The sequence below is a fragment of the Micropterus dolomieu genome, linkage group LG12, assembly GCF_021292245.1.
Source record: "Micropterus dolomieu isolate WLL.071019.BEF.003 ecotype Adirondacks linkage group LG12, ASM2129224v1, whole genome shotgun sequence".
Lineage (NCBI taxonomy): Eukaryota > Metazoa > Chordata > Actinopteri > Centrarchiformes > Centrarchidae > Micropterus > Micropterus dolomieu.
The window spans coordinates 29,442,305-29,455,265 of NC_060161.1; the positions used below are offsets into that span (position 1 = coordinate 29,442,305).

The window sequence follows — 12,961 nt, forward strand, 5'->3', positions numbered from 1 at the left end:
TTTCTTTGTTAACATCAGTATTTTTTATCTGTTTTGTCAGATAGAATGTAAATTGTGGTGCTATGTTGTGGAGGAATTAAAACAAGAAAAGTAGTCATTGTGAAATTTTAATTGCACCTCCGTTCTGTGTCTGGGCTGAGCGCCTCCACATACACACAAGCAAAACACACACTCACACACACACACACACACACACACACTCACACACTCTGATACAGTAAATGTGCCATATACCCATAACTATGATGCAAAAGAGGATAAAACGTACAGAAGAGTTGCAGACTTCTTCTAAGTATCTGTGTCAATCAGAGGGCTCACTGCTACAAAGCTTTGTTGAATAATCTGTTTTTATTTATTTAGAAAACAATTTTATAAGCTATACCTTTTGAATTGTTTTTAAATGTTTGTACTTTTGCATATAAATAGCATTTCTTTTATTTCATAGCCTGTGCTGTGTATAGGAATAAATAAAATGTATTTGTATGAAACAATTGCCAGTGGTTATTAATGTAGTTTGACTAGAGATGATGATGTTGATGTTGGTGCAGTGGATAAGACACATGCCTTTTGCGTGAGAGTCCCGGGTTCGAATCCACTGTGACGCATCCATCAATGTGTCCCTGAGCAAAACACTTAACCCCTAGTTGCTCCAGAGCCGTCCGACCTCTTCTCTTATCGCTTTGGATAAAAGCATCAGCTAAATCACCAGCCGTAATGATTCACCAACACATTTAACAGTGTGTGTGGTTGTCCAATGTAAATAGATTTATTTTATAATAATAATAAAGATGTTTATTTGTGTTGCACTTTTTAAAACAACAAGTCTGTGCAGAAAATAGAACCAGATAACGTAAAAATATTTGTGGTGCTCCATAAAAGCCTAAACGCTGAGTAAAGTTGAACAGGACAAAACAAAATGGGTCAAACGGTTTTTCTTTTTAAAGGGATAGAAATAAGAGTTATAATCAAGACTTTTAACAACATCAACAGTCTTAGCCTTTGTGACACAGTTCAGTATAATTATAAAGTGAACAAGAGCTACAGCTGCGAATGCAAACTGGATTTGTTTAGCAGAATAAAAACTCCAGATGAAGATTAGTTTACTGGCTAGATGGTTGAAAGAGAAGGTCCCAAGGTCCAAATGAAAGTAAAATGACAGAGATTAAATATGTTTTTTATTTATTTCTAATTATTTTCTACAAATAATGTATTCATTAAAAAATTGTAAGTAAAAACAAATACTAAAAATCCAGCAAACAAAACCACAAGTCCCTAAAACATTTCATCTTCTTGGATTTATAAACAGATTAAAAATGTGTTGTACAGAATTTAAAGAGTTACTGAAAAAAAACTTGATAACCCATATTTTAAAATATAGAAAACATATTTACAGTAACTCTCTAGCAGTGAAGACATTATTTAGTTAGGAAACAGGTTTTTAATAGCTTGAAAGCATCATATTCTTGTAGTTTGAGAAACAGCAGTTAGTTAAGGCTGATAATAGCTCCATCAAAACACATGCTGCATTCATTTTAAAGAGACCACTGCGATAACACAAAGGCTTGCTACTGCTAACTGCAATAGTAAAATGTTTGTCTTGCTAGATAGTTAGCTAACGTTTAGTCAGGTTAATTGAGCTGCTGTTGTTTTGGTGTTTTGGCGTAAAGACCCAGCCCGTTCTCTTTCCCAGAGCGTCAAACCGCTAAGCTTTGTCACGTCCTTCAGTGTCTGGTAGCAATGCACAAGGCACCCTTCAGCGTCATAGTTCAATGCTTGAAGTACAACTTTAAATAACAGAAAAGTCCAGGTAAAGAGCTGGTTGGGGCAGGTGGATCAGAAACTGGGTTTTCGTCCAGGATTCGTTTCCCGTGTGAAACAAAAAGTTTACATTGATTTCTTTTTAGTGATGTTATGCAGCTTATTAATTTATGTATGTTCACGTAAGTAATGTAGTTATTTTAACCCAAACCATGATCTTTTCCTACACCTAACCAAGTAGTTTTGTTACCTAAACCTAACCAAATTGTGATGTTTCACAATGATAACCACTAATTTTATTTTGAAAGTGTATCCAGACGTTGCACATTTATTCTTGCTAACTTGACCACGGAGTCCTAGAGGTACAAAAACTACGCCAAAGGGGTACCCAGAGTGTTAAAAAGCGACACCAAGGGGTCTTGCAAACGCGACCATATGTGACGCCCTGGGATGACAACGGGTTGCGAGACCACAGGTGAAGACAAGACCTCCAGTCGAAACACATCACAAAAAAATGCTTAAGTTTACATTTTCACTTGTTTCACTGACAAAGAATCCCAGTTTGTTTAGGAGCAGACTTGAAATAAAAGACAAAAATTTTTTTAAAGACACAGACGCTGCCTCCATGTTGATCTTGGCGTCATCAATGAAGGTGCTAAGAAGAAGAGGAGGAGGAGGAGGAGAAAGAGAAAGGAGAGAAGGGGAGGACTGAAGAAGGAGCTTCAGGGGAGGTGAGGAGCTGATCACAACACGCCGGGTCATCAAGGTTTATTTCAACGAACGGGTCACTGGAGCAAACCGCTGAAGAAAGTAGAAGAGAAGGACAAGATTTCATACAATATAGTGTATAAAATATTACCTAAAACATTATATTTTCCAAAACACTTGTTTCTTTACTTAAATACTTTTTTAGCCTAGCTTAGCATCAGGGAGAAACAGCTAATCTAGCTCCATCAAAGGTGCCTTAACAACTCCAGAGGTGTGTTTAACTTGTAAAAATAAAAAGTGAAACGAGTGGTGGAAGAAGGATCTTTTACTTCGGTATTAAAAACAATACCAACATACTCAAAGGTCTTGCATTAAACATCTTTCTCAAAGCAAAAGTACAAATATATTCGAATATTCATAAGGCACAATGTCAATTTTCAGAATGACATACTGTATATTATATCACTGGATTATAATTAGTGATGTATTCATGTGTAAGAATTACTAATGTTGCAGCTGGATACTGGATACTACTTTAAATGTAGCTGTGATGCTAATCCATAATAATGCATTAATTTACCTGTTAATTTATATTTTATATTAATAATCTCAATCTGTAAAGTAAATAATGCTGTCAAATAAATGTAGTGGAGTACAAAATACATAATGTATCATAAAAAGAAAATACTCAAGTGAAGTGCAAGTACCTCAAAACTGTACTTCAGTAGGTACAAAACTTGAGTTTCCATGACTGAATGAAACACAGCAGTGAACAAGTGCTATTTTTACTAACCACAGAGACAACATATCAGTTCATGTCCACTAGCTATAACAGCCTAGTTGGCAGGTTTGTAAATTTTCCTAAATTTAACCAATTGAACTGAGACTAGCTCACAAGATAACAAAACAAAAAACAGTTTTCGAGTTGTTTTAAGTCAATACATGTTTTTTTCTGCTTTTGGTGGAGGCCAGCAATTTTCCCCTGCTTTCCCACTTTGTGCTAAGCTGCTGTAGGTTAAACACCATTAATAAGATTGGGCGGCTGTGGCTCAGGAGGTAAAGTGATTCACTTTTAAAATTGACAATCTAAGGAAAATACTTTTGCCTGTTAAACAATAATGTCTTACTGTTTCCATGCACATTGTACATTTTCTAAATCAGCACTAAATCAGTTGCGTATCCCATTAAGACATATTTATGTGTTTGTATCAATATAAAGCATCTTACATGGGTTGTTGTTGTTTTCGTTCTGCTGCTCCTTCCCAACAGCATCAAAGAATAGGTTTGTAATGCTCGATGAGCTGGATGTCTTCTCAGCTGGGTCGTCGCCCAGTGAGAGGCTGGTGTGACTGGTGGGTGAAGACGCCAGACCGTTTGCTTCTGGCTGTTCCTTTGGAGCTGGAGTGAGGGAATGAGCAGATGAAGAGAAGAAAAGGTTAAGACAAGTTGCAATGTTTTATGACTGCACCAGGCTCAGTGACAAGATGTAGACTTGATAAATGTGAGGATGTGAGTAGTTCAGTGTTTCGCCACACACTCTATTTTGTAGTTTCATGGTGAAAATTTTGTAGTCTCACATTTCATTTCCTCTACTGAGCTCTATCGCTATGTCAGTTTTGTGAAAACATGTGGACTGATGATGGATAACAAGGTAAACAGTAAACCCTGTGTTTAGCTTGATACAGATGATCTCATTTACTAACATGAACATGACGACAGTTCTGCCAGTGGCTAGATTCAAAGCAATTTAAACAAACCATTTATCCTTGCCTTTACTGAATGGTTTGCTCTCAACAGAGTTTAAATTTTACTGACTTCACTGTTTTAACTGGACACAAAAGCCACCAGTCAGTGTCCCCCTAGTGGAGAACAGAAGCAGAAGAAATGCACAGACTGTTCAAACCCCTCACCACTTAACAGCCATACAGACAGTATTTAGCTTTAAGACAAAATTGTCAGCCCTGTTAAAATGACAGTTAACGTGAATTACAGCTGCACCTAGCTAAGCAAGCTAGCTAGCTCCACACATGGCCGTTAGCTCCACCGTCTCGCCCAAATATGGTCACGTCTCAACATGGCGGCGCCCTATTGGCCAAACTCGAGGCTTCAAACCAGCAGTCCAGCATGACTACGTCCACTTCTTATATACAGTCTATGGTCAGTACAAAGAAATATTTTAAAGAAATATATGCTAATTGGATTTCTGTCTTGGAGTTAGATGACAAGATTGATTTATCATCTATGTGTGAAGCTATAGTGCAGCCTAAAGATGGGAAATAATCTGCCCAGCACCTTTAAAGCTTGTTAATTAACACACTATATTTTGATTATTTCATTTGATTATTTTAATTTGTACTAGAACTGTAAAAAAAATATTTTGTGTGAATTTGTGGGGTTAAATGTGGTCATGAAATATGCGGAGTCAGGCTAGCTGTTTCTGCCTGCTTCCAAACTTTATGCTAAGCTAAGCTAATACTTCATGCTCATAACTCTCAGAGAGAAAGAGAATAAGCATATTTACCAAAAGTATTGAACCATCTCTTTAAAATGAAATAACGGCCACATGAAAACCAGAAAAATATAATTTGATGTTGTACCAATATCTCCGTTGGAGCCCTTTTCCTCCGACTGTAGAGTCGTGCCATTGGTTACTGGAGGAGGTGAAAGGTCGTCAGGGGTCACTTGGTTTTTAGGGGCAGGTTGATCTGAGATGCAACACACGCAAACCACGTCAGGATAGGCTCATATGTATTCATGACACAGTAATTTAAATGTAACCCCACACATACCCAGGTCGTCCAGGTAGACTGGTTCAAAGGTGCCAGTTGGTTCGTTGTGATGGGTGGCGGGACTTGGACGCTGGAGGTCAAACGAGTACGTCTGGACAAACAAACGAGCAAGTTAGTTATTACAGTTCAAGATAAAGTGCAACATAAGAGCATCAACTGACTGTCCTAGCTGTAACAGATATGAGATATGAGTGGGTGTGAAATATATCTCATCCTCTCACCCTGGAGACTCTCCTGAGATAGTAGAGGATGACACACAGAACAACGATCGCCAGGATGATAAACACCAGGATCACATAGACTAGAGACAGAGGTGGAGAGAGATCCATTTCAGTTTTATTAGCAGTGACCGTAGCATCTGGGGGCTCGTTTGTGCCACTTATATGATCAATTATCAAGAAATTATAGATATATAATCATTTTTATTTTTTAATAAAAACAAAAATCTGTACTTTTGATCACTATGAATGTATGGAGCCCCAAAATGTCAATGTTACAAAAGTCACATTAAAATGAGATTAAATGAAATTGTAATTAGGGAAAATGCTGTTATAAAATGTCACAAATCAGAATCAGAAATCACAAATTGACCACAAAGGGGAAGTTCTTTTGTTACAGTTGCTCGCTTTACACATCAAGTTATTAAAGGAATAGGAATAATAATATAAAGTTAACAAATAGAAAATACAAATAAAATATTGCCTACAAATATAAAAACATAAATATCAAATATAAAAAGGAGCGTGGATAAGTACAGTATTTTACAGTATTAACAGAAGTTTAATGAATAAATATTAGTAATAATAATGATTACTGGTAGTGTTGAGGTGGAATGGATAAAAATCCTTAAAAACTACCGTATTGTTTTGAAATAAGCACATATGTAATAACATAAAAACTCAAAAACTTGTTGTAAGGAAGTAAAATTGCATTCTGTAATAATAGGTTGAGTTGTAATAATTAATTCAATTATTTCACAATTTATTGGTTATATATATATATATATATATTTTATTTCATAATGTGTATTTATTTAATATGAACCACTCCTCTATATGGAACATCGCATTCCCCAAAGAAAAAACAATTAGACATGTTTTTTTGTAAGTATGACTTTCATATCTTGTAACTCTTATTTCGTATCTCAAAATTTAAACATCTGTTTCACATAATTACAAGAATCAGAATCTTTTTTTGTTGTTGTTGCTGAATTTGTTGTGTCTTTCCATGTATGTAATGATATGTGGGCTTTGCTTGTTTTGCACCTTAAAAAAACTGTAATCAGTCAGTCTTTCAGTAGTTGTGTTTCAGGAGCAGCAGTGAGGAATGAAAAAGAGAAATAGAAATAGGATATAACATGCTGGTTTGGTATCATAAATAAAACAATAAATAGTCCTTACCCCAGGATGAATTACCCGTGTTTTCAATAATTACTACAAAGAGAAAGAAGACACAGAAACCTGGTTACTGTTCAGCACTCTGAGGTTCAGTAATTCATAACAACAAAAGTCAGTTCTTGGTGTCACCACGTGTGCCATCTAGTGGAGAACAGAAGGCTTTGTAGACTGACTGGATAATGTTAGTGTGAGGAGCATCCCTGTGGAATAGTGGTTAAGACACAATGTCCCTGGTTTGATACCAGCTGGGGACATTTGTTGCATGCCATATAACTCCCCATGTTTCCTGTCTCTATTCGCTGTTTTCTAACAGTTTTGATTAGACATGATACTGAAGACGCAGGAAACAGCAGAGACAGAGAGGGTGTCATCTGTAACCAACGTCCTATGCTCCTTTAATCATTAATCACTGGGCCAGCAGGACGTCCTGAGCCCTCTTTTATTAATTCAAAGTATTTTAGAAGTTCCAAAAAGAGATGATGTATGCATGTCACAATAGCATGAAGCTTTGATAGTGCCACGTTATCAATAATCGAGTGCAGCATTAGAAATACAAGATAGAAGATTCCCCTACAATAGAGAGCATGTTCTTCTTTTCAAAGAAGAAACAACTTGATACAACCCCTTAAACTGTAGTTTACAAAGATGTCTAAGAGTAAATAAAAACACATCTCTTTTTATTTATGCCTCCTTTTTTTTTTCATAATCAGGGCTGTAACTAACAATTAGCGTATATTCATTTACAGTTAATCCGTAGGTTATTTTTCTAAATTCACCCATTAACTGTTTTGACTATAAAATGTCAGAAAAGAGTGAAAAATCCTTAAAATTCCCCAGATTCTTCAGATTGCTAGTTTTATTTGACCAACAGCCTATGAAGATATTCAGTTTACTGTCTTATAGGACAAAGAAAAGCATCAAATACTCACATTTGAGAAGCTGCAAACAGCAAATATTTAATATTTATTTTATAATAATTTATTTTTTCACATCTCAGTTTAAACTTGACTGGTTGCCATTTAAAACTGAATTTATAGAAATGCTGGGTGTGGTTGCACTTCGTGTGAGCTTGACACACCAGCCGTTGCGTGTGTGTCTGAACGTTTGAGTGTGTTTGACGGTTTGAGTGTGTTTGTGTGGCAGCAGGGTAGCAGTTACAGAGAACCACGTGAGTGTTGTGGTTTGACACACAGGAAGACAAAGCTGAGAGGCTCGACTCTCACATATATAGCTTTTACATCGAGTACGGTACCTGATGGCTCTGGTGAGGTACTTGACGTTGTCATAGAAACTGTTGTCTGGGAAACCTGATCTTCCTCCCTCCCACTGGCCGTGACCGTCGTCTCTGGCACTAAGATCTCCTCTGTTGTAGTCACAGTGTCGTTAGAGTCATTCTGGGTCTGTAAAAGATTTCAGAGGGAGATCACACATCATTTCTTAAGATCCCCACATTTACTTTTCTAATCTGCTCTGTCTCAATTAAATTTCCTCTTACTGGCTGATTGATTTCATTCATGTACTGTGTGTATGTCACCACGCACTGGCTGGATTCATGTAAATTAAGCTTTACATGTGTTGATGTTGGATAGTGGATCCTGTTTTTGAACTGTGAAGACGTCATGTCTTAGTCATCTATGGTTTGGATTGTTTTAGCTCAGTTAAATTTAATGTATATCTTTTTAGTTATATTTAGAAAGTCACTGTTTCCTGTCAGTAACTTGCGATAATCACATAACAATGACTTGAAACTTGCTTGAGGTAATCCATTTTATAGAACAACTGGTGACAGTTTATTTACTTTCGTCAAAGTTATATTATTAGGGCTGCGCTTTAGAATCAGTCTATAATTTTATCATTATTTTAGTCAATAAAATGGCAGAAAATAATAAAAAATGCTCATGTAGCTTGTTTTTCAGATTGAAAGTCCAAACCCCAAAAATATTAAATTGAAATCCTCACAATTATTTTTTGTTGTTGTTTGTTTTCTTAACTTTTATTTATTCAGAGGAGGAAGCCTCTCTTTTGCAGGAAGGCCCTGATCATATTCACACCTGGAAGCTGCCCAGTACAACCGCAGCCCCGTCTGCTGGCCAGCTCCACTGGAGCTGCTGGGGTTATGGACCTTGCTCAAGGGCACGTAAATGAGGGAGGGCAAGCACTGCTTGGTTAACTTTCTACACCTAGATTTTATCCTGCCAGCTCGGGGATTGAACCAGTGACCTCCCGGTCACAAGCTCGCTACAGTTCTAACTCTCAGAAAGAAAGAAAATAATAAGGTAATAAGGTATTACCGTAAAGACTGGCAGATGTGTTGTAGTTGATAATGCATGATCATAAAGAAAAGATGTGGGCGGCGTGGTAACTTCATTGACAGTTGTGTTCAATGACAGCGGGGATGGGGAAGCAGTCAAGAGCTCAGAAGAATCTGTGTCAGACAAGGAGGAGACACACAGAATCAGCCAGAGGTTTTCTGAACACTTTGAGGCCCCCAGACCATCTCCCCCCACACAACACTGGTACAGGAAAGATGCAGGATGTGGGCACTGACACCATGCAGTGTGCCAGAGGGCAGCGCATTTATTCAGCACAGATCATAACCTGATAGAGCACAGCACATTACAACAGATCCAGCCGTTATCGTACACAATTGTACAAGATACAAAGAAGGACAGTAAAAAGACAGAACAGTAGAGGATGTTACAGGACATTGCGGGACAGTACAACTCAGGACAGTTCAGCACAGGACAGGACAATACAGTACTGGGCAGTTTAGGACAACAGAGTACACACCAGGACAGGACCCAAGAGGACAAAACCAGATAAGACAAGAATAATAATATAGGACAATAAAGTACAGGACGGGACAATATAATACAGGGCAGGGCTTGATGGTTTAGGACAGCAGAATACACACCAGGAAAGGATGCTAGAGGACAAAACCGGACAGGACAAGAAACAATAACATAGGATAATACAGTCCGGGACAGAACAGTACATTATATTACAGTAGAGTAAGGGACAGCACAGTACATTACAGAACAGGACAGGACGCCAGAAGACAAAACATGAAAGGACAGGAAATGCCAATGACAGGCCAGAACAATTGAGGACAATATGGAGGAGTAGAGTTCAAGACATGATAGTACAGTACAATAAACCATAGGACAGTATATAACAGTTAGGACCTGACAATACAGTACGGGGCAAGACTGGACAGGAGACTGCAGTGGAGTAAGTTTGGATGCTAGAGGACAAAGTGGGACTGTACAAAAAGAGTACAGTTCAAGCCAGTACAGTTCAGGATAGTACAGTACAGTGCAGTTAGACACAGTAAAGTGCATTATAGGACAATTTGGGACAAAGCACAGCACAGGACAGTACATTTCACTATAGGACAGGACAGCAGTGCTTCCCAAAGTGTCTCAAGGACAAGTCAAGGTTACCTTAAGATTTGTTCATTTTACTTTAATAAACTTTCAGCACATTACATTAACTTAATTTATGTATCTCAAAAACATGGACACGGTCTGGCTGTTACAGTCCGACCTACTATAGCACTCAGCGCGCAATTGCTAGTTGAGCAAGATTTGGGAAACCACTGAGTCCATGACAGGACACAAGCTGCCCTGATCCACAGCACATGTCAATAAAGTCTGTTTTCACCGTACCTGTCTTGTTTTTAGGATGCTGGTCATCTTTTGAATCAGAAGGACCAGTTTGTCCTCTGGAAATGAATGAAACTGCTAGAACTGGGACAGAAAGAGAGAGTTATTATGCAAGGTCAGGTAGACCATGGACCAAGGACGGATCAAATCTTCATATGAATTGCTTCTGGCTAGTGTTAGCTAAAGAAAACAGAACAAACATTAACACATATACTCAGTTATAGTAAAGAGGTCACACTTGTTGACAGGTAGAGTTTTCTGCAACAAGTTTTCATACGTGTGAAAAAGACAACCGCTGGTGTGCAAATGTGAGCAGAGAAGTGAGACACAAGAAGGACAGGAGATCATGTAGGAGTGCATTAATCATATATGTACACACTTATCCCATCTTGTACTGTGACCTTTAACTCCAGGTTTCAGTATGTGCAATGCATGAATGTTTTTTGCACTTCATATCTACATACCATCTCATATTTACTGTGGTTTAACAAATCACTTGTTCAATCAATGGGGCATACGATGGCTCTGTAAGTTGCAAATATAGAAGACCAATAACTTGGACAATACCTGCATTATATTGCACATTTCAGAGAGAATAAATGAGGCTATGCTAATGAGAAAAGTGCCACTCAGGGTAAATAGACCTTGAGGTGACAGTAAAACTAAATAATATGAGAGTAGTTTAACATTAGGGTTGGGTCATAGTTACAACCTTCTAAATGTACTTTTAAATTTCCTGATAATTCAAATTGGGTCTCCATTAACTTTCCACCTGTATTGCAGCATGTGTGTGCTCCATAGTACTTCCTGCATACGTCAGGTGTTCCTGAGTCCTTAAATGAACCCCAAAGTCATTCATGGACCTTGAAGTGTAAATTAAAGACAAAATCAAGGCCTTGAAAGTGTTGGTAAATTAATGGACATCTGTTTACTTAGAGATGTTACCAGCACTTCTTGCATCTACGCGCGCAGCAGTGAAACCATGAGGCCGCTGCAGCGTCTCTTTCAACTACTGTCAAAACAATGTGAACTTCTGAAAGTTTTGGATTTGGTGTGCGAGTGAGCGTGGGAGCCCTGCTCTGCTTACAAAGTTAGTGTTCCTCTTCTGCTTTTTAACAAATCAATTAACTATTCACATTTTTATGTTAAGTTTTGTTTTTTATCACCATGGAAAACAACACATGCATACAAAAGTTTGAAATCTGAGATGAAAGCAGGTGGGCGGTTGAGCTGAACTCACCAAGGAAGCAGAGGCGACTCCACAACTTCACCATGGTGACAAATTCTCTCTCTCTCTCAAAATATGTTCTTAAAGATGGTGAATGATCATCGGCAGAGCTGTTGAGAGTCCTTTTATATTATTTATTTTGTTCCTTTTTCCACCGGCCTCTACCTCTACTCTCACTTCTTGTCTACGAGCTTTCTGCTTTGTGCTCTTTCTTCCTCTCTCTCACCACTCTCTCTCAGTATCTCTCAACATCTCCTCCCCCCACTCTCTCTTCCTATCTCTGCTTTCTCTCATACTCTTGTTGTGTCTCTATGTCTCTCGCTCATCCCACTAGCTAATCACTATTTGTCTCGCTCCCTCCTTTGCTTTATTCTCCCTCTTCCTGTCTCGCTCTTTTTGTCTTAGAATACAGCCAAAAGTATGTGGACACAGAAAAGTAGTTTGGTGTGGTTCACTGGTTCACCCACAGTCATATCAGATGGGCCTCAGTTCCTTTATCATACTTATTTGAGTAATGGGATGGCATTATTGTTCAGTAGTATTTTTTTTGTAGTTTTGGCCAAGTTTGCATATGTACCCTAGCAACACTTTTACAATATCTTTACTTTTTGTTGTCTACAGGTGCTGGTCATATAATTAGAATATTATCAAAAAGTTGATTTATTTCAGTAATGACATTCAAAAAGTGAAACTTGTATAATGTGTACATTCATTCCACACAGACTGATATATTTCAAGTGTTCATTCCTTTTAATTTTGATGATTATAACTGACATCTAATGAAACACCAAAATCAGTATCTCAGAAAATTTGAATATTGTGAAAAGGTTCAATATTGAAGACACCTGGTGCCACACTCTAATCAGCTAATTAACTCAAAACACCTGCAAAAGCCTTTAAATGGTCTCTCAGTCTAGTTCTGTAGGCTACACAATCATGGGAAAGACTGCTGACTTGACAGCTGTCCAAAAGACCACCATTGACACCTTGCACAAGGAGGGCAAGACACAAAAGGTCATTGCTAAAGAGGCTGGCTGTTCACAGAGCTCTGTGTCCAAGCACATTAATAGAGAGGCGAAGGGAAGGAAAAGATGTGGTAGAAAAAAGTGAACAAGCAATAGGGATAACCGCACCCTGGAGAGGATTGTGAAACAAAACCCATTCAAAAATGTGGGGGGGATTCACAAAGAGTGGACTGCAGCTGGAGTCAGTGCTTCAAGAACCACCACGCACAGACGTATGCAAGACATGGGTTTCAGCTGTCGGCTTCCTTGTGTCAAGCCACTCTTGAACAAGACACAGCGTCAGAAGCGTCTCGCCTGGGCTAAAGACAAAAAGGACTGGACTGCTGCTGAGTGGTCCAAAGTTATGTTCTCTGATGAAAGTAAACTTTGCATTTCCTTTGGAAATCAAGGT

General features: G+C 38.2%; 1 protein-coding gene across 1 annotated transcript; it reads right to left on the minus strand.

Annotated features, from left to right (window-relative positions):
- Nucleotides 1-1,216: 1,216 nt before the first annotated feature.
- Nucleotides 1,217-11,745, minus strand: LOC123980551. Its single transcript, XM_046064991.1, has 10 exons — nucleotides 11,558-11,745; nucleotides 10,321-10,401; nucleotides 8,944-9,077; nucleotides 7,905-8,052; nucleotides 6,656-6,688; nucleotides 5,477-5,556; nucleotides 5,256-5,346; nucleotides 5,064-5,171; nucleotides 3,694-3,864; nucleotides 1,217-2,559 (listed from the first exon to the last, which is right to left on the minus strand). The coding sequence occupies exons 1-10, from the start codon at nucleotides 11,589-11,591 to the stop codon at nucleotides 2,414-2,416; spliced, it is 1,026 nt and encodes a 341-aa protein (XP_045920947.1). The 5' UTR covers nucleotides 11,592-11,745; the 3' UTR covers nucleotides 1,217-2,413.
- Nucleotides 11,746-12,961: the final 1,216 nt, after the last annotated feature.

Coding starts and splice junctions, on each gene's coding strand:
- LOC123980551 (XM_046064991.1), bottom strand. CDS start 11,591: ATGGTGAAGTTGTGGAGTCGCCTCTGCTTCCTTG. Junction 10,402..11,557: donor GAGTCGCCTCTGCTTCCTTG/GTGAGTTCAGCT, acceptor TTTCTGTCCCAG/TTCTAGCAGTTTCATTCATT. Junction 5,172..5,255: donor AGTCTACCTGGACGACCTGG/GTATGTGTGGGG, acceptor GTTGCATCTCAG/ATCAACCTGCCCCTAAAAAC.